Source organism: Mauremys reevesii, linkage group 5 (genome assembly GCF_016161935.1).
Source record: "Mauremys reevesii isolate NIE-2019 linkage group 5, ASM1616193v1, whole genome shotgun sequence".
Taxonomy (NCBI): domain Eukaryota; kingdom Metazoa; phylum Chordata; order Testudines; family Geoemydidae; genus Mauremys; species Mauremys reevesii.
This window is the reverse complement of record NC_052627.1, coordinates 41,174,521-41,197,100: the sequence shown is the minus strand read 5'-3', so window position 1 is coordinate 41,197,100 and position 22,580 is coordinate 41,174,521. Positions and strand designations below refer to the sequence as shown.

At 40.1% G+C, this 22,580-nt stretch overlaps 1 protein-coding gene across 3 annotated transcripts in view; it reads left to right on the top strand.

Moving 5' to 3' along the window:
- TRPC3 (transient receptor potential cation channel subfamily C member 3) overlaps nucleotides 1-22,580 on the top strand; it is a 92,587-nt gene that overhangs the window by 46,062 nt on the left and 23,945 nt on the right. For all 3 annotated transcript variants that reach the window (XM_039542666.1, XM_039542665.1, XM_039542664.1), the window contains 3 exons: nucleotides 3,142-3,913; nucleotides 12,998-13,183; nucleotides 22,186-22,350. In XM_039542666.1, the coding sequence (XP_039398600.1) occupies nucleotides 3,173-3,913; nucleotides 12,998-13,183; nucleotides 22,186-22,350 (1,092 nt within the window). In that variant the 5' untranslated portion in view covers nucleotides 3,142-3,172. The remainder of the gene's footprint in view (nucleotides 1-3,141; nucleotides 3,914-12,997; nucleotides 13,184-22,185; nucleotides 22,351-22,580) is intronic.

Sequence of the window (22,580 nt, the reverse complement as noted above, 5' to 3'; positions counted from 1 at the left end):
CATTTAGCTATATATTCTGGCAATGTGGTACTGTACAAAATTGCTAGCTCTTGATTTTTTCAGAAGGTCTGTTTAGTTAGTAAAATACCAGAAACTTTCATTTAAGTATTTTAAAAAGACATCTCACGCATGTTATATCTTTTTGTCATAAAATACATTGCTGAGTACATCTTTTTTATTGGCAAAACATACTCCACATTTTGCCTTTGGAAGGATGTATCTCCTCCAAAGAAACCAAATGAGTCTATTTACTCTAGCAGTGGGTTCTGAAAGAATGATTTATAGAATGGGAAATAAAAATGTATTGAATATTTGAGAAATGAATGGTATGTTAAACACTTATTTCATAAAAGATAGGTGGGTTGCAAAGTGAATTGTTAGAACCTCTTTAGATCAAGGATTAATCATAAAAGAATTTATTCTGTCTTTATTTGCTGTTTAATAAAATTATAATAAAAAAATTACAATATATGAGAGTGATCCTCCCTGCAGGTACCATTACATCTTTGGATGGGAAAGATGGGTAGAAACCAAGTAGCATGTCAAATATTAGTTATGATCTTGTTTAAGTAGCCTTTTTATATTTACTATATTCTAATTTTTATTTGTGACTTAAGGACAAGAGGGTGATAGCATACTGACTGTTCATCACCTATACTCCACAGTCAAACCTCTCTCAAAATGCTTTCACATGTAAAATATGCCTAAATCAGTTCTGAGCTTAGCACAAAGTCACAAATTCTCTTTGTAACACAGCTTTTCCTTTTTGTAGACATAAATAAAGAGGTTCAGGAGCAAAGGATAATGGATGTGTCTTCTTTGGCATAGCCATTTGGCATGTTTCAAAAAACAGATATTTCTTTTTGCATAGACTACATGGTAGTGCCACACAAGTCACTGCTGCTATACAAAAACACTGATCATGCTTGAACATTTAAATAAGATAAAATATTTTATCATGGGAGAGGCCTGCCATTGATAATTAATATTGTAATATCACCATCCAGATTACAATGAAACAGCACATTTCTGTTAGCTAAAATATCCAAGGGCTGGACCAGTGTGCTTTCAGGATGCTTGTAGCTTTCTTAAAGTTATAAAGAGTTTGTTTTGCTCAATATATTATGGGCTGATGCAGACAGCTGCAACAGCAGCATCCCTCCTACATCATGAATGGAATTTTGCACCTTGTATTGAATTCCCACTGAAGTCAATGCGAGTTCTTTTTTGACTGGATTGTACTGCCATGGTACAGAGTACACTATTAAGAAGGTTGCATTGTCAAGCACTCAAATGTTAGAAAATGCCCAAATTAAGGTTGTCTGTTTAACCTTAATTCGGCCTCATGTGCATGGTGATGCAGTCTTTAATTACATCATCACATACTATTTTTTTCCACAGGACTCCTGACTCATTCAGTGCATAAAATGGACTGTACTTAATAAACAGCTAATTCATATTTTATTTACTACTTATTGTTCAATGTATAGCCCAAGGCCTTATTTACTGTACACTATTCTGCTCTGACCCCCACATACAAATAATTTCCCAGGACTGTGAAAATTTAAATTGATAAAAATAAAAAATGCTTCAAATGAACATTGATATGATCTGTTGAAATTATAAAAAATAAAATAAAAGCTGAATTCTGCCAAGCCTAGTCAAATGTGGGTGACTTTTCACAGGAAAAGCAAAAGGCATATCCCTTACACTAAGGCCACCCGTTGACAAATTTCAAGTCTCTGCTCCAAGGCATGGAGACTCCTACAGCAACTTCTAAAAATAATTCTTAAAACCAATTCATGAACATGGACAAAACAATGCATTTCCCCCTAATCTTATGTCCAGAAATAGCTGAACCATTTTGCTGAAACTTTCCAAAATAATTCAGCTTGAGGCAGACACCCAGCATGAAATATTTAAGCCTAAATGGTTAAAGTTTGGCAGAATTATAAGCAACTGAAAACAAGATCTTATAATTGGAAGCGTTAATACCTTAATAGCAGATGGTGCTGCCAGCCACACCTATAATAAAAACATGGCTTACAGTGGGGGAAGCTATTTCCTGTTAATAGATAGCTACATCATTAATAGCTGTCATACAGTAAAATGGCATCATTGGAGATAACTTTGTGACCAGCAACAATGGGCCAAATAATAAAGTCCTCACTCTCTTTTTACTTAGTCTTTCCTCAGGCAGAAGTCAGATTGAAGTTCGCAAGGGCTGAGTACAGGTTTTAGAACTTAGCCAAACACTGGTAGTGGTGCCTGCTAAAAAATATGTAATTGGTCTTGTCCAGTCTATGTGCAGAGATCACCAGCCAGGGTCAGAAAGAAAAGTTTTCCCCACTTACAACATTGCATGTTGCAAGGTACCATATGTTTTGTTTGCATTTTGCCTTCCTCTAAACCAGGGGTAGGCAACCTATGGCACTCGTGCCAAAGGCAGCACGCGAGCTAATTTTCAGTGTCACTCACTCTGCCCGGGTCCTGGCCACCGGTCCGGGGGGCTCTGCATTTTAATTTAATTTTAAATTAAGTTTCTTAAACATTTTAAAAACCTTATTTACTTTACATACAACAATAGTTTAGTTATATATTACAGACTTATAGAAAGAGACCATCTAAGAACATTAAAATCTATTACTGGCACATGAAACCTTAATTCAGAGTGAATAAATGAAGACTCTGCACATCACTTCTGAAAGGTTGCCGACCCCTGCTCTAAACCATCAGGTCTATGCCACTATTGTGGGGAGGATACAGGACTTGATGTTTCCTATGTGTACCTATTGAATGTGCTTAGAAGATATTTTTTAAAGGAAATGATGTTGCACATAAAAATAGTTTACCATGGTCCTTGAGGAGAAATGGGCCTACAGGAAATGAGTCTGTGAACACTTTTCAGTTGTGAGCAAGAGACAATATAAGGGTCTGTGACCCCTCCTCTACCAAGAAGCCTTTTCTATGCAAGGATAAAGGGTGAAGGGCCAGGACAGAGGGAGACACAGGCAGACAGCTGGGCAAATGACACAAGACAAAGGAGAAAGTCATCAGTGTCTATAGCGGCTGGCAGAAGAATCTGCCAAGGAAATGACTGCTATAATAGTCTACAATTATTTTATTTTTTCTGCTTATTAGGTCCATTGAAGGAAGCCCGTCTCTGAGACGTATGACTATGATGAGGGAAAAGGGAAGACGGCAAGCTGTTAGAGGCCCAGCGTTCATGTTCAACAACAGGGGCACAAGCCTCACTGCTGAAGAAGAGCGTTTTCTGGATGCAGCAGAGTATGGAAACATTCCCGTGGTGCGCAAAATGCTGGAGGAGTCAAAAACACTAAATGTCAACTGTGTTGATTATATGGGCCAAAACGCCTTGCAGCTGGCTGTAGGGAATGAGCATTTGGAAGTGACCGAACTTCTGTTGAAGAAGGAAAACTTGGCACGAATTGGAGATGCACTGCTGCTCGCTATCAGCAAGGGGTACATCCGGATAGTGGAAGCAATTTTGAATCATCCTGGTTTTGCAGCAAATAAGCGACTGACTCTGAGCCCCTGCGAGCAGGAGCTCCAGGATGATGATTTTTATTCCTATGACGAAGACGGCACCCGCTTTTCACCAGATATCACCCCCATCATTTTAGCTGCCCACTGCCAAAAATACGAGGTTGTGCACATGTTGTTAATGAAAGGAGCGAGGATAGAAAGACCTCACGACTATTTCTGCAAATGCAATGACTGCACTGAAAAGCAAAAGCATGATTCTTTTAGTCACTCCAGGTCGAGGATAAATGCCTACAAAGGCCTGGCTAGTCCTGCTTACCTGTCCCTTTCCAGTGAAGACCCAGTTCTCACAGCTCTAGAACTCAGTAATGAGCTTGCCAAGTTGGCCAACATTGAAAAAGAATTCAAGGTGAGACATCTTTTTTGTTTGCCTCTTTTTTTTTAATGTTGACTTTACTTGTAACGTCATCAGATGCTTGACATTATTTCCTGTATTTTACCTTTTGAGTTACAGTTGTTTGATTTATATTTTCCTTTTGGTTCTTGATATTTTGAATGCTCATTGAGTAAACCATTAAAAAGCAATTTTGCTTGAAACAAAATTGCTTTTATACTTAATATGCGTCAAGAGATACAGAAAAAGTGCCAGTGTGAGCATTACTAACCCTAGAATGGATGGGAAACAATTTTATTCACTGTAACAGATAATATTTGTTTTGCTGATGTTCACTCTATAGGGGTAATATAATCTGAGCATCAAGCAGCAAAATTACACTTTTCATTTACACAATGACTTTGTTTCCATTTTTTATTCACACACATTTTGAATGATGTTTTCTACAAATTATGAAGATGACGTGTGATTGTTGTTTTACCACTGGACAGTCAATTTTTTCATTCATTTTTCAGGAGTGTATTTGTCTGCCCAGAAATGTATTTGTTGGTTTACATATCAGTCCTTTTTATTCTCTTTTTGACTTGTATGTTTTAGTTTCACTGTACACTAATTATTTTGTATATCTCAGCATCTCCATTAGGTAATTCATGATTAAACAATGATAAATATTACCCAATGCTGCCTTTTCATGATATGCAGTTCCCTGTAATACCTCAGAAGGTAAACTCACAAAAACCAGCTGTATGGTTGAGGCTACACTGCATTAAAAAAAGCCTGGATCAGGGAATGACAGATTGTAAACAGAGTGGTTATATAAATGATGTAGCTAGTTGCAGCAAAATTTTTAATGGGGTCCTGCAGGGTCAATGTTGAGTACCACTTTGTTTAATTAACATCTTCACACATGATGTGAAAGAGGGGAAAAGACTCATTAATCTTTGCAGATCACAGCCAGCTGTAATTTATTACAAACACAATGGAGGACTGAGAAGAAATACAAGTGGATCTAGAGTGAGTGGGGAAAAATAGGTAGGAATGAATAGAATGAAGTTTCATTTGAACAAAGAACGAATGTATCCTTCTGGACAGGAATAATCCCAAATATTGCTAGATAACAAAAGCGAGGCAGAACTAGTAAGAAGGAAAGCTTTAATGCTGAGAAAAACCTTATGGTTATGAGATAACCTTAACAGAACATGAGTTTGTGCTCCAGGAATGGCCTTCACCGCTGGCAGAGTATAATGCCAAAGCAAATATTTTATGATTAGGGGCTTGATTCTGCACAAAATTCACATGGGCTCTGCAGCCCTTACTCCAACCACTGTGGCACTTATTCAGGTAAAACTCTACATTAAGGGCTGCAAGACCTCTGGGTTCTGTAAGGTTTCTTATAGCCTAGACATCCTAGAGCCTCTTCTAGTCTTTCTCCATCATCCTGAACTTCTCATCTTTCTTACATGGGGAAAGAAGCTGCCATTACAGAAATAACATACTGTCTATTCTAAATTCCCCACACCACCTGTCCAAATTATATGGAGGTAGATCAAATTATGTCTTTATTTCCACTGAAATATATTTGTCTGGGAAAGGATTTTGCAGAGACAGAACTGAAAAATGAGAGAGATTTTTTTTGCCAAATAAGGACTATCCCTCCAAAACAGAGACTGTTGGCATATATGCCCCACACTAAGAACTGTAGTTACCTGCTTCACACGCAAATCATAATTGACAGAAAAAACATAGTTGACACCAATTTAGTATTTTTTTTTACCATGGACTATTTTCCAAATAAACCAGGATCCTGTCTTCCAGAGTTATGTGCGTACATGCTGATGACTCATGTCTTTTTAAATAATATTTCAGTGATCAGAGCCATAAAGTTAATGCCTTTTTCTGACTCTTCTTAAAAATCACTCTTTTACTGGACTGACACAACACTAAATCCTACATGCAAGGGTTTTACTGTGTGTTACATTAATTATTATGACACTAATGCTCAGATCCCTGTTAGACCTGGGTCCCCTTGTGCTCGGTGCTATACAAATACATAGTCCCTGTCACAAAGAACTAAATTAAGATAAAATATAGGTGTGTGTAACCAACAAACACTGTCATGAAGATGCAGTTGTGCAAAAACATACCGAAGCAAACCCCAGCATCAGTAGAGCAGAATTCTATACAATATAAACCCAGTGACAGGGAAACCCCAAATGTTCAGAGTTTGGATGCATCTGAAAGGTCAGATGATGGCAATTATACCACTGCTGCATGAAGTGGGTGATATGAGTTCAAATGATATCATAAGGAGTACTGGAGAGCTTATGCCTCCGGTCAAAGGCCACTCAAGCCAGTCTGCTGCCCCAGGCAAAACTTCAGAGTGTTGCCCCTTTCCTACTCCCTTAGAAATTTGCAGCAAGAACCCGTTCCCCATCCAACCCCCCTGCAACCCTCCCCCAGCTTCCTCCACCCCCACTGGGGCCAGAGACCATCACTCCCTGTAACCCCTCTTCTGGAACTGCTAAGCTCAATCACAATGGGACCTGGGCACCTCTTGCCCAGCCTCCCCCACTTAGGGTTGCCACCTTTCTAATTGCTGGTAACCAGACCCCTGAGGCCCTGCCCCTGCACCACCTCTTCCCCACAGGCCCAGCCCCTTCTCTGCCTCTTCCCTCAAGGCCACACCCCTTCTCCGCCTCTTCCCCTGAGGCCCTGCCCCCTTCTCTGTGTCTTCTCCCTAAGGCCCAGCCCCTCTCCACCTCTTCCCCCTAAGGTCCCACCTCCGTCACTCACTGGATCATCTCAAGGAGCCTGCCTGCAGGTAGGAGGTGGTCACAGCTGAGCAGAGGCTGGCACGGATTAATGACCCGGCTTGACCTACCGTACAACATTGTTCATAGCCATGGTTATAGAATGGTGGTTTTCCCATCTACATTTGCAACAAACTTGTTAGAATACAGATACCCCCAACCATTGTAGATCCTTGCTCTCCTAGTTTCAGAAGGCCCTTAGGACACATTGCAGCTAATTATTGATTCCTTACTTGTATAGTTCTTAAAGTATGTGAGCACTTTGCAAAACATTACATTCATAGTCCCAAAGAGCTACGTCCATCTGTTTGCATCATCTTATTGATAACTGATTGGCTGAGATTATTTTTAGACGTTTTATATGTCTCAGATAAAGTAGATTATAATTGGCTGTTTTACATTTTTAAGTTTTTGCCATGGGACAATGGAAGGCTTTCTAGCAGTCAGATCAGCTGACAGCCCTTTGGTATAATGAGTGATAAAAGTTAAATATGAACCTACAAAGGGATGAGGTTGCTAAAAATGGCAATGCTATATTGTGGTTTACATATAATGGAATTGGGCTAAATGCCCTCATATAAAATTTAGCAAGAATTGCACTGCTTTCACCAGGGCTGAATTTGGTCCTTCAGGTCAAGGATCAAAGAGCTGTCTAGTCCCACTTTATACAGGACAAATTCCTACACTTGGTTGTGCTTGAAGCTCGCACTGAAACTGATGGAAGATATGGATATGCATCTAATGGCAGATATTGTCCCTTTTCCAAGTCCATTTACGTAGTCTTCCTTAGCTGAACTAATAAAGAGCATTCAAACTTCTACATTTAGGACCAGATTTTAAGAGCTCGAATCAATATGCATTAATGTATACAAATTTGTGTTTGATTTTTGCATGAAGTTCTTATAACTCACACACAAATTAGGTATTTATGCACATGGTCTAAATGGCCATTTTTATACTTTCCAAGTTTGCATGTGCACTTGCACCAGTTGTGTGAGTGAATTAGTTATTCAATTGTATGTGCCCCTGTGCTCTGGCCATTTTGAAAATATGGATCATAACATATATAATATGCAGTAGATATATACATTTTTATTTGCATAAATACTTTTATTATTTAAGAACTTGCTTACAAATTCTTAAGTTTCCACCACGTTTAGTGGTGGAAATCCACATTAGATTTTGGTCCCAATTCTTCATTCCCTGTGCATATTTCTGTAGGAGTTTTGGGTGTGCAAATACTGGATCAGACCCAGGAAGCAGTAATCAATGTAATGGTTGAAAAACTAAATGTGCAAAAGTCGGGAAACCTTAGCTCTCGCAGCAATCACACCCCATCCCTCTTTTGTATAGGTAGGACCTAATTCTCACTTACCTTAAGGCCACTTTGCACCACTTTGGCAATGTAAAGGGACCTTAGAGTGAATATAAATGTAATTTATAACCACTGTGATATAGCCTTAGTTTAAATGAAATCAGGCCCACAGTATTTTGTATTATTGCATAAATTGTTAAATTGATGCCTAAATATGTATATGTATAATGTGGCTAAGTGATGGCTTCAGTGGAGTGAAACTGAATTTTAATTTCCTAGCTTTTTTCTTTTATTTTTCAAAAATAGCTTTTCACTAACAGCTTTTTCCATTAAATGTCCATGTTCTTTTAAGAAAAAAAGAAAAGCGAGTGAATGCTTAGATGGTGAAGCAAGTTGTGTGAGCTGCTTGCATGATACACTATTATTATTTTCAGATTAGAACTCCTTTACTTCTCAGCCAATTTCTTCATTGAGTAAATCCGACATTCATCACTCAGATCTATGTACATATCAATAAAGGCATTTTAAAGTGCAAGAAAAAGCCTGGTCAGTTTTCTCAGAACTAACCTAAATTGTATTCATGCAAGGACAAAATCTGGATCTTGCTGCATAAAAAATTTCATTTGGATAACTCAAAAAAAGCCAAACTAAATTTTACTAAACTTTAAAAAAATCAGCGTTGAACAGAGAATAGGCCTAATTAATGTCAGAGCAAAGACTGATTTTTCTAAAAAAATTTAAGTGCTGGAAAACAGAACTTAGAATGGCTCTGATTCCTCTTTCATCAATATAATGCTATTACTCCTGGCAATGAGGTTTTTACGTAGGTGCATCCTCCCACACACTATCAGTTGCAGGTTCTGAGCCATAATTTGTGGCCTTATGTTTCCTGTATGGCGTGCTGGGTAATAACATGAGAGGACTCCATGTTTCTAAAACTAAAATGCCTGTTTATTAAGAGAGCTATCTACAGAGATGCTGCGACTGAAGCTAGCTTTGAAGCTAGGGTTGCCAACTTTCTACTTGCACAAAACTGACACTCTTGCCCTGCCCCTCTTCCAAAGCCTCGTCCCTTCTCTGAGGCCCCGCCCCTGCTCACTCCAGCCTCCTCCTCCCTCTGTCACTCACTCTCCCCACCCTCACTCACTTGCTCATTTTTACCAGGCTGGCTCGGGGTTTGCGTGTGGGAGGGGGTGAGGGCTCCGGCTGGGGGTGCAGGCTCTGGGATGGGGCCAGAAATTAGGAGTTCAGGGTGCGGGAATGGGCTCCAGGCTGAGGCAGTGGGTTGGGATGCAGGGGGGACAGGGCTCCAGCTGGGGCTGAGGGCTCTGGGGTGGTGCCAGGGATGAGGAGTTTGGAGTATGGGAAGGGGCTCCTGGCTGAGGCAGGGGATTGGGGTGTGGGAGAGAGTACGGGCAATGGGCTGGGGAGGGGTTCCAGGGGGGCCCAGAAATGAGAGGTTCAGGATGTGGGAGGGGGCTCCATGTTGGTTGAGAGGATGGGAGGGCTCGGCTGAGGGTGCAGGCTCTGACTGAGGGTGCAGACTCTGGGGTGGGGCTGGGGATGAGGGGTTTGCGGTGCAGGAGGGTGCTCTGGACTGGGGTGGGGGTTGGGTGCAGGTGGGATGTGAGTGCTCTGGCTGGGGGTGCAGGCTCTGGGGTGGGGGTGGGGATGAGAGGTTTGGGGTGCTGGAAGGTGCTCTGGGCTGGGACTGAGGGGTTTGGAGGGTGGGAAGGGGATCAAGGCTGGGGCAGAGGGTTCAGGTGCTGGGGTGTGAGGGCTCCAGATGGGGGTGCAGGCTCTGGAGTGGGGCTGGATATGAGGGGTTTGGGGTGTAGGAGGATGCTCTGGGCTGGGACTGAGGGGGTTCAGAGGGCGGGCATGGGATCATGGTTGGGACAGGGGGCTGGGGCACAGGATGGGGTCAGGGGTGCAGGTTTCAGGCAGTGATTACCTTAGGTGGCTCCCAGAAGCAGTGGTATGTCCCCACTCTGGCTACTCTGCAGAGGTGCGGCCAGGTGGCTCAGCATGCTGCCCTGTCCACAGGTGCCACTCCTGCAGCTCCCATTGGCTGTGGTTCCTGGCCAATGGGAGACGCGGAGCTGGACCTTGGGGTGGGGGGCTGCGCGCGGAGCCCCCTGGCTGCCCCTATGCCTAGGAGCCAGAGGGGGGACATGCTGCTGCTACCAGGAACTGCTGAGAGCCTGCCTTAGCCCCACCAACTGGACTTTTAACAGCCCAGTCAGTGTTGCTGACCGGAGCCATTAGTGTCCCTTTTCGACCAGACATTCCGGTCGAAAACCGGACACCTGACAACCCTAATTGAAGCCATATGCACCGTGACTGACTTCTTGGTGCCTCCTCCAGACTCTTCTCTCTTGCAACCTGTGCTCCTCCCTCCAAATTCCATGCAGGTTGCTACTCCTTATATTATTAACAAAATATTAAGTTTTAATTTCCTTTCTTATGCATGTTGTTTTAACTCCAAATGATTCTGTAAATGGTGATTAATGTACTTTCCTTTCCACCATTTATATAAATGCCTATTTAGTTGTAGTGAAAATGGTAGCAACTGTCTTTAAGTAGCAAATTAATTATTTAAGGAAAACCTTTCAATTTCTTAATTACCAATATGCAACGCTTTTGTTTTTGGAAATTAGAAAATAGTACATATGAATACTGTATAACACTGCTGTGTAGCGCAACTTTCCAAAACATATTACAAAAAGCTAATTCAGTTAAAGAATTAACAAAACTAATAGCAGAAGGGGAAATAAATTGAGGTGCTTAAACAAGGGAAAAGATATGTTTGCAGATGGGCAGACAGTAAAGCTGAGATATATAGGAAGGATTTTCCAGCTGACAGGAGTTACAGAGAGGAAAGGATTCACATGAAGAGTGTTCAGAAGATGGAGTGTGTGAAAAGAAAGAGAGAATGCAGTGCTAGATGAATAGAGAATAGTCAGTATGGAGAGACAAAGGATTCACATTGGTCCTTTTATGGCCTATAGGAAAAACTAGCTGGAGCAAATGATTGGGGGATTTTAAAAGAAAAGGGAGTACAATCTTGAATTAGGTCCTGAAATGAATGATGACTAGTAGGATTGTTTATGTAACTGATGGGATCATATTTCTTTGTACCTGTGGGAAGATGGCCAACTGCACCTGTATATAGGGGAATCAAGTGCTGGGTCTTGGCAAGGCCACTGAGGAAGGTGTTAGAGAAATCAAGGTGAGGAGATGAAAGCATGAATGAAGATTTCAACAAAAGTGGAACTGAGATATAGGCATACATGGCTAATGTGACAGAGGTGATAATAGGCAGATATGCAGACATAAAAGTTTGCAGAAAGAAGGTTCAAGGTTAGGCATTATGCTAAAATTATGTACAGAGGTTGGAGCAACAATATTGAGATGCAGACACAAATTTCCTGTGAAGATAAGCAAAGAGGGTGGGCAGATGGAAATTGTTAAAGGTGTTGTCAGATATGAACAACTGAGTGTCACCAGTGTGAAAGTAGCAGCTACAGTTAACGGTAGAAATAAGATGACTCAGTGGGAGGAGGTAAATTGAAAAGGGTAGAAGAGTCAGCAATGTGCTATGCACTGCATAGAACAGGGGTTTACACAGAAAAGCTGTCACTGCAGCACTCTAGAAATAATAGTTTGACAGGTATAAAGGTGGGATCTCGACACACCTGCATAACAATTGGTGTAGTCCAGGAGAATAGAGTAGCCCACAGTGTCTAAGGAAGCAGTGAGGTCACAGAGAATGAAGAGAGTCCCAGAGACAGCAGAAAGAGAGAAGTATTTAACTATATACAACTGAGAGATTCCCATGCTATCACCAGCACTGAACCCAGACCGAAAATGGGCAAGGATATTGTAGTGCAAAACTGGAGAGATGAGAAAACACTATTTTTTCATGTGCTTTTTAGAAAAAGAGAAGTTAGGACACTACGGGGCCCCATCTATGCTGTGAGGATGGAGGCAATGGGCAGCTGAGGTAAACAGGTTAGAGCACTGTTCTAAACAACACTGTCCAGGCAAACCATGTTTAAATTGTGTTAAACTACGTTTAAAACTAGTTCAGATAACACAGTGTTAATTCCCAGTACAGGGGACTTCAAAAAGAATCTCTGAAGCAAGGGAAGGTTTTTTTAAGAAGAGTGGCAGATAGTGACACATTTTAGAGACTCGCGGAAGGTAATAAAGACAGCAATTATTGACAGTAATGGTAGTGGAGGGAGAAACAGTGGTGGAAAATGAACAATGTGAGGAAAGAACAGGGGATTAAGAAGGTAGATAATTTTGTGAAGGGACTGGTTCATATCAGACATATGCAGGAGGTACATAGGGGAGAGGAAAGAAAGGGAAAGGTATCTAGGGAGTGCTGGAGAAGATACTTAAACAAATTATGGCAATTTGGAATTTCTTGGACATGATGGGTGGGAGAGAGGAATAGAGAAAAAAATGAAACATAAGAACAAGGATTATCAGCACCGTTAGCAATGATGGAGGAACAGAAATTAGATTTTGTAGTTCAAACGGTGATCTCTGTAGACAGTATCTGGCACTTAAAGATACATTGGCATTTTTTGCAGCAGTAAGGTTAATAAGTCCAGGGTTCTGGTCTCCAATTTGGGCAATTCCATTTTACCAATGAAATTTCCTTAGCACTTCCATTTTGATTCAGGATTCTTCTTCACTTGTCTACTACCTTTGTGTAGTATTGTTAAACAGTTGCCACCTCAGAGGTGATCTGTTGCCTTTTAGTAGAGAGTGAAGTGATTGTAATATATAATATAGTATAATATAAATTTGTAAAGTACTTAGAGAGTCACAGGATGTAAAGTGCAATATAAATATGACACTATTAAGCTTTCATTAATTTGTCCGTATTTCCTTATTGTCAGCTGCTAAGCATACCCATCTTGTGAGTGAAGAGCTATTATTTTTTAACTTCCTTTTCAGAATGACTATCGCAAGCTGTCTATGCAATGCAAGGACTTCGTGGTTGGTGTCCTTGATCTCTGCCGAGACTCTGAAGAGGTAGAAGCCATTCTAAATGGGGATTTGGATGCTGAGCCAGTTGAAACACAGAGGCACAGAGCGTCACTGAGTCGTGTCAAATTAGCCATTAAGTATGAAGTAAAAAAGGTAACTGTGTAACCAGCACTTTTAGACAATGTTGTATGTGAATGCATTGTATCATATTCTGCATGTATTAATAGACTGACAGTAAATTGTCTTAAGACAAAATATGTGGGCCAGATTCACAGCAGGTGTAAACTAATACACACAAAAACCCTCCAATGGAACTATGTCAGTGTATTCCAGCTGAGAATTTGGCCCTGCATTTTTAATGGCAGAAATAGCATGTGCCAGAAAGATGATATATTTACACAAATTACAGTGGGTGAAATCTTGGTCTCATCCAAGTCAATGGCAGTGAAGATTTCAATGGGGCCAGCATTTCACTCCATTAATGTAGTTATGTGCTTGAGTCTTCTTGCCAATCCCTGTGAAAGCATTTTAATCAAAAGTGAAGGCTGTAGCCACAACAGGATTTCTTTCATGTTATCATAAAAGGGCTATTTTGTTAGTGCTTTTTTATTTATTTATTTTATTTACTTGCTACTTGCAGTACTGGAATTGATTAAATAAATTATATCATAACCTGCTTGGAAAGTCTTGCATCTATCCACTAGTATAACTATCTACACATATTTTTCTTTTTAAGGAGAGCCTTAATTTCATTGCTTTGAAAGAGAACACATTTCAATTGTTACTCTGTTTCTTTATCATATTTTTGAAAGCATCATATTAGCACCAAATAGCTCATCTGAAAATGTGTTGTTTTTAATCAAGCAGCCTTATAGAAAAAATTTCTGTCTGACGTATAGTATCTTCTGTTTAAATAAATCAGAGTGAGTTCAATAGTGGAAATATGCACTTCAGTTTTATTATCAGTTAATCAATTAGTTTATTCATATGTTTTTGTAAATACTCAAAGCACAGTTTATCTGCAGTGGATACCAATGGCAAAGATTTTTTTTGCCATAAAAATACCTTATTATGTGAAATTAATATTCTTTACAGCCAGAAATACAACTCTGTAGAATGCAACTGATTAGTTAAATATTTATCAGTTCATTGTATGCAGTGTAGTTGTAGCTGTGTCAATCCCAGGATATTAGAGAGACAAGGTGGGTGAGATAATCTCTTATTTGACCAACTTTTGCTGGTGAGAAAGATGCTTTTGAGCTCTTACAAGAGCTCTGTGTGGCTCAAAAGCTTGTCTCTCTCACCAATAGAAGTTGGTCCCATGAGAAATTATCTCACCCACCTGGTTTTATCAATTCATTATTATGTAAAGAAATTTTTCCATATATAGTTATCTTGTTCTTTCTCCAAGATGCCAGTAGGCCAACACAGACAACAGTTAATATGATGTCCAGCAGCACATACAGAAGAAATATAGTGACAGCTATATTTTATTTATTGGATGACTTATGCTGATGGTTGTGTGCAGAGGCAGGATAAAATTACCGTAACAAAAATACTGCTATTTTCACAATGTTATGGTTTCCCATTTAATTTTTTTTAAATCCCCACAAAAATATGAGAATTCCCAACTTTTCAAAATTCCCATTTTTCACTTTATTTACCCACTTTCCCATTAGCTATGGTTATATGCTTTTCCAACAGGGTGAAATACATGAGTAACCATCATACAGTTTTGTAAAAGTGTAAAATCTTCAAGTGAAGGAAGCTGCTCACCACAGGTGTCCTCTTCTGGTTGGGCACAGGTGTAGCAAGGCCACTTCTTCTCTGGCATCGCCCCTGATGACAGCCACTCCAGCCCTGTGGTGGTCTGCTCTTCTTGTATGCCAACCCTCTGCCTAGGTCACACCTCTTTTTCCACCCCTTTTACAGTTATATAAAGAGCCCTAATGGGATAGCCCTGTTGGTTAGGTGATCGGCCTTTAGGATCTTCCCTTGCCCAGGTTCTCCCCTGTTAGGGGTAGGGTTTATGCCTTTTGCCCTCCTGGTGGTAGGGGAACCAGGGCCTGCCCTTTCTAAATCTTGTGCCCAAAAGAGCTATACTGCTGCCTCCCTGGATCACTTTCTTACCAGTCCCCTCTTTCCTAACAGCTAAAGTAATAAACAGTAAATAACTGACATCAAAGATAAAGTCTCAGATCTTCTGAGTGTTTCAAGTCTCTCCCTTATGGCTCTGGTATAGTCTCTGCAACCAGAGCCTCGAGCAACAGGATCTCCCTCATTGCTCCTTCCCAATTGCTCAGAGTGTAGGTCAGTTCCCTCCACTGTCTGCTCCTCTACTAAGCTGGCCTGTTCCCCTTTTGATCTCCTCCTACAAGCTGTGTGTGCTTTGCAGATAGGGTAGTGTGGGCATATGGGGCCAGAGCAGCTGCTTAATTCCTTTCTTTCTGGGCTGGTGTTTGCACAACCTGTCATACTTCAAAATTGGGAAAAACCAATACAATTCTTGGCAAACTTCACAATTCTTGATACATGTTTAATGATGGGAACAGGAACTTCTCTCTAGATCAGTGGTTCAAAGCTAGCCAATATGAACATGGTCTAAAAGCCTAGAAGGGATTGGTAGAGACTGAGCCCTGGTTTACACTGGGGTGGGGGGAATCAATCTAAGTTATGCAACTTCAGCTACGTGAATAACGTAGCTGAAGAAGCAGCAAAGAATCCTGTGGCACCTTATAGACTAACAGACGTTTTGCAGCATGAGCTGTATTCACCCACGAAAGCTCATGCTGCAAAACGTCTGTTAGTCTATAAGGTTCCACAGGATTCTTTGCTGCTTCTACAGAACCAGACTAACACGGCTACCCCTCTGAAACGTAGCTGAAGTCGACGTACTTACATCTACTTACCGCAGTGTCTTCACTACGGTGAGTTGACTGCTGCCACTCCCCCGTCAACTCTGCCTGTGCCTCTCGCCGAGCTGGAGTACAGGAGTTGATGGGAAAGCGCTCGGGGATAAATTTATCGCATCTAGACTAGATGCGATAAATTGATCCCTGCTAAATTGATCGCTGCCCACTGATCTGGCCAATAGTGAAGACATACCCTGAAAGTTCTTTACCATCTGCTTTCTTTTCAATGCTTTGTTAAATGAGCTGTCTTTGTAATCAAGTCCCAGTAGACAAGCATCTTCAATGCAAAAAATCACCACCACTATGGTATTTTTCTTGGCATTCTCAACAGAGAGAGAGAGAGAGAGAGAGAAAGAAGATTGCTCTGTCTCAATGACCATTCAGTCTCCTCCCATCCAGTTGAGGAGCACATTAACAGGCTGGCATGGAGTGCGTGTTTCTGGTGCACACACTGTACCTGTTCTACAAGATGTTAAAGTCAAAAACAACTATATAAAATTGGCTTATCAGATCTGGTCTCTGTGCCTATTCAGAGTTCAATGGGAGTTGGATTGGACCCTAAAATAGATAAATGTAATGAAAGCTGAGGCGGGATGCGGGTGTGAGAATGTGAGATGATAGAAATGCAGAAGGCACCAGTGGAAGAGGTGATGTGGTTGGAAGAGAGTTTGAGCTGTAGCATCCTGAAGAGATTGTAGGGGGAAAGCTGAGAAGATGGAAGCCAAAGAAGAGATTGCAGTGGTGAGGTTAGAAATGACCAAAGCATGAATTAAAATTTTGGCAGTGGATCCAGTGGGTTTCAGAGCTGTTATAGGAAAAGTGACAAAATTTGGTGAAGGAGCCTTATCTTCAAGGTGCTCTATGATCTGGGCCCAGGATGTTTAAAAGACCACCTAAAGCGCCAGGATGAAGACTGTGGTCAAAGACTACGGTCCGCTGGCACAACGAAGCCTTCTCCGGTAAGAGCTGTCTGTGTGGGAGCCAGAGCTTTATTTGGAGGCCCCCCGAGACTGTAGAATTAACTCCCCCAAGATCTAAGGACCATCACAAACCTTACCACCTTCCACTTCAAGGGCAAGGCACATTTTTTCTTACCTTGCCTTCTCTAGCATAAATATGTAGCAACATGTATATTTATAACAAAACCAAAATTCTCTAAAATCCTACATGAACAAGACACTCCAGTGTACACGCTTCCCCTGGGAAAGGATGAGAAAACGAACAACAAATGACAGATGTGTAGTCACGTTGCTTAATGCCCTACTGGAAAGTGGTCAGATACTATGGTGATGAACATGATTTAAAAACCTACATAAAATAGAATAAAGGGGAGATAATGCAGTTGTCAATGGTTAAATTCACCTCTAATCTCCTCTTGGCAGCTCTTTGATCTGCTTCCTAAAGGGAACTTGCACAACTGTTGACAATATTCTGTTCCCCACTTGGTCCTCTCTCGTGTCAGTGAAGAAATAGATAACACAGGCAATTTTCCTCTTAATGTCAAATCAAAATGCTGCTAGACCATTAGCAACAAGCCTACTGGGTGGCTAGACTTGTCTGTGGATGTGTATTAGAAGTGTGCTTGCACTGGGGGACTTCACTCTCCAGGACCAGGACCCCTGTACCTCCCTAGCGTAATAACTATTGGAGTAGAGGGGCTGTTTCTTCCCAGTCCCCCAGATATTTGGGGTGAGGCAGGTATTACTTCCCCTTCCCCCGAGATTTTTTAGGGCTGGCTTAAATACAGTTTTGGAACTAGAAGTAACCTGTTGACTTCAGTCTTTCTCTGCTGCTCAAGGTGAACCTGCTGCTTCCTGCTGGGTGCCCCTGCTGGTGAACAGTGAATCTATCTGTGCAAATGGTGAGGCTTATTCTTGCAAAAGGAAAGAGCACAAGAAAACTAGAACTCAAAACAAGCTAAATTACAAATAAAATAATATTTGTGTGTTTTTTTTCAAAATGGGCCAGGTTGCTAATTATCTCAGGATGACCCTCACTTTTCTAAATGGTGATGGTTAGTTAAGAGACCAGATGTCCATTAGCTCTTAATGACTTTTAGCTTTTGATCTGCCATTCCATTGTAAACAGAAAATGCTTTAATATGTGATTTAGTTGGCACATGAGTCAGCATATTTAGAGAATTTTCTTTCTAGCAAAGTGGATTAAAAGGTGAAGATCACTTCCCTGTTTAAAGCCACTGCATCAAATTAACATTTTTCTCCCTAAGAGATTAGAGATTTCCTTGTCTTCATTACCTGCCTCTTGATTTAATTTTTGTTAAGAAGTCTGCCCTATTTTACTATAAGCATTTTTAAATGATATTTGACATTAAGTGGAAGTTAGCTTGCAAGAGAGTTGGCAAGCAACAATGAATGATACCTTATGATGTCAACAGAGAACGAAGAACAGTAAAGTGGATGTACAGTGCTTACATTATATTTATTTAGTTTGAGGAACTCACTTCAAACCGTAAAATGCAGTCTGAAACAATCTGTCTGAGCTACATAGAGAATTTGCTAGCGTTCCTACAGGAGTACTGTATGGTGTTATCAGAACAATTTTTAAAAAGAGAAGATTCCTATAATTTTCTAATTTAGTGGCAAGTTCTCACAGATCAGCAGGATCTGTGCTATGCCCCAGCTTTTGCACAGTCTTTTGGAGGAACCCCTTTAGTGTGCCTGACTCCCCAGGGGTCTTACTCTTCTTTCAGGGTAGTCCATACAGCCTCACCACCTCCTAGGGAGAGCTACTGGGCTCCAGCACTCCTGCTTCACATGCTGAGCTCTACCCAGTGAGTCCAACTGAGAGAGACTCCTGATAGAGACTTGTACACTCTTCAGGGACTAGTGCACCCCAGCCCGTACTGTAATGACATCCAAACAGCATTTTCAAAACAGACTAGGATGTATTAATGAAGTGGAACACAGCATAGGAAGTCCTTAGCTTAGCACAGAGAAATGAAGGTTAAAGCATAGTCCATTTTGGTCAAGCCATAATTCACCAGCCAATCTGTAGTGAACTCCATTTTCAGGCTCTGTCTCTCTGACTTCCTCTTTAATTAGTCCCCATGTGTGAGAGAGCTCAAGTTTCTTCCAGTGCCCACACTTATCCCCTCCTACCTCACACATACCAGTCCTTTGTTTTCAAGTTGGGGGTTTCTGCTCAGCTTCCCTCGTGAGAGTGTCAATCCAGGAGTCATTGGAGCTTGCATTGTCTCTTTAGACCCCTTATTGATCTGGGATGGTTTGGGCCAGTTTCTTAATGACTGTATTCATTGCACACAGACAGGGAGGTAACACACCTATGTCTCTTAGTCTGCCCTGAGATCAAACTTAATCCTTTTCTCCCAGCTGGGTAGCATTGTAAAGTATGGGGAAAACTGAGGCAAACAGAGGATTCATAAAAATATTTTAAAATATTCTCACTTTTCATACACAAGTATTGGCCAATTTAACTACTTTATAAATATTACAAAATAAGTATTCTTTGCTCTTGTATAGTACTTCTCATCTTTAAAGTGCCTGGTAAACATTAATTGAATCTTCACAACACTGTGTGAGACAGTCTGTCTCAGATAAATGCTATTTATTATCTTCATTTTACAAATGGAGAAACTGAGGTTAAAAGTCAGACTTGCCCAGAACTAGAAAAGGAATCAGTTATAGAGCAATGAGGATGCTCTTATTTTGTGCTTTCCCTGCTTAGTCTTGTGCACAACTTCACACAACTCTCTCACTACATGGTGGTCTTGCTGTACATATTCACAATAATACAGAAACGCAAAGTCAAGGTTTAAAAAACAGTGCTAAACAAACTCACTTTTAAACAAAATCAAAACAAAACTGATTTTAATAGACTAAAGCTTAAAAGTTATCAAAACAAATGCAAGTGTCTTTCTTTTACACTACATTTTCTATTTCTTATGACAGTGTTTATTTGTAATAAATATTAAAATGAAATTAAGTACAGTATTCCATGCAGAGTTAGTCACAGCTTGTCAATATAGAATTACGTTTTGGTAAATATACCCTTCTCTATGTATATGTGAATCTCTTACTGATGATAATGAAAGTAATGTGTGCATGCATCTACTTGTTGCAGATAAATATAATGGACCTGAAAGAAGAAAGATTCCTATACATTAACAGGACATAGATCCCATAGGAAGTCTCAGTTTTGGATCTAAAGCTTTCATGTATTATTTCCATTAAACTTTCTGACAGCCAGAAAAAAAGGCTGTGGAAACTACAAGACTGTAAACCTCGCATGAATGATAGCATCTGACAAGCAACCCAGTGCTGATGTTGTATTTATTAATAACAGTGATAATTAATAGCTAACTGGGAGAAGCAAGTTCCTACACTCAACTTGATAGCATTTCTCTGTCTGTCTGTTTCTGTCTGTTGTTAGGAGACTGATCACTTCACTTGTATGCTATACATCTTTGCCTCACCTTTTGTCTAGTTTTTGCCTTTTTAGTTTCTAAAGCGTAAGAGTGGAATTTTCAAAAGTACTTAGAAATGGCGTGGGAGTTTTACTATTCACCTCAGTGGGAGTTAGGCCAGCACAGAGGGATTTGCAAATCCCATCCCAAATGTACACATTTGAATTTCTGGACGTTAGGCATGTAAATTCATTATTCAGGCACCTAAAAAAGTGGCCTGATTTTAAAGATTTAGAGTTAATGAGAACAGTGTATACTCAGCACCTCTGAAAATCAGGTCGCTCTTATTTAAATGCTTAAATATGGATTTAGGTGCATAACTTTAAGCACTCAAGTTTAAAAATGTTGACCTGAGATCTTTTATGGCAAAGACCATGTCTCCTTATGTGTTTGTCCAACATGTAACACTATGGTGTTCCAATTCTGATTGAGGGTTTTGAGCGCTACTGCAATCTAAATGAACAAATAAAAATAATGTGCACTGGTTATCAAAAATAAAATAAATCTCCCATATGAGAGATTTGTTCAAAATCAAATGATCTACTGTAACTAAAAATAGCAGATTTTAGTATTTTTAGTTAAAACATACACCTCTCAGGTTTCATTTGAGGTGTTGGTAAGGTGTTGTTATGATGTTAACAGCTCAGTAAAACTAGTAAATTAATAAATAAATGTAATTATAGCATAAAACTGCATAGTGGTAACAATCTCTATGTTCAAGAACCTTTTGATTTTTAAAATAATACAAGAGAAAGATGGTCTTCCAAAAATGATTCTAACTATGCCATTTAATAGTATCTTTCAGCTAAGATATTGTTGAGGTCATGAATTTCTGTACGAACAGAGGAAACATGATAATAGATTGTGATATCTATTTTAAATGTTTAGAATAATTGATAACAAAGCGTGTAACAGTAAACTGAGAGTTCTGGTAGCATTATAGACCACAAGAGTAGCTTTTCACTAGATTCCCAAAATGGAATTTTCTTGTATTACATCGTGGCAATTTTTGTTTGTTTTCCACAGAATTCCATTCCATTGGGATGTTTTGTTAGAGATGTTCTGTGATTGCTTTCCATATTGTCAAGAAGTCAGATGAGTAGTGGTACCATGCGTTGTTGAGACTAATATAACTACACAGTGCCACTACATTACAATATAGCTTCTGCTGCTCCGTAGGAATGTTCCAAACCTTATATTATAATCTTGCTGCTTTATATTTCTTGTTTTAGTCCATTTTAAACTTAAAATGAGATAGTTAGTGAAAGAGGTGCTTAATGCTTTCAAAAAGTAATTAGGTTTTCAAAAAGAAATTAGATTCTTTGTGTGTGGGAGTGGCAGGGGGTAGGGTTGGGTGAGTTAGTTTCAGATCTGAAAGTTCTGGGATCCATAGAAACACTTCATATAGACTGGAACAATTTTGGTCTGCTGGGGCTGAGCAATTTGTGAAAACTCGTGAGAGCACTCAGCTCCCAAAGGAGCTAGCCCATAATCTGTAGAGCCAAACTTGGTCTCAGATGTGAGGCTTTTGTTAAATTTAATGAGCGCTGCCCACATGTGCATCCAACTGCAGAATTTGGCTCATTAATTCAGATCATCACTTCAGTTTCTATTCCTTCTCTTTTTTGTTTATTTATAAATTAACCAAAATGTTAGGAAAGGACAAAAAGAACATGCTTTTAAAGATCTAAATTAATACTTGTTATTTATTTATTTATTTGCTGATCCTGCATGTAATGTTTATATAATTCTTATTATAAATTGTGTTGAACCTTGATTTTCTTTCTTTTTATCTACAGTTTGTGGCCCATCCAAACTGTCAGCAACAGCTTTTGACTATCTGGTATGAAAATCTGTCAGGATTACGGGAACAGACCATAGCTATCAAGTGTCTCGTTGTGCTGGTTGTTGCATTGGGCCTTCCACTTCTTGCCATTGGTTACTGGATTGCACCATGTAGCAGGGTACAGATTTTTTATAAATTACATATTAAACACCTTGTACTGGTCCAGATGTTCCTTTTCAGTTACTGTCATCTGCAACGTAATCTTGCGCTCCTAGTTTTGTATCACCTGAATTTTAACTGATTATTCAGATTTTTTAGAAATCTCAGCCTTGAACCAAATTCTCTTATTTTAAAGAGGGGATAAGATTGATCAAGTATGAGGAGGAAATGTTATTCTATGTGCGAGTA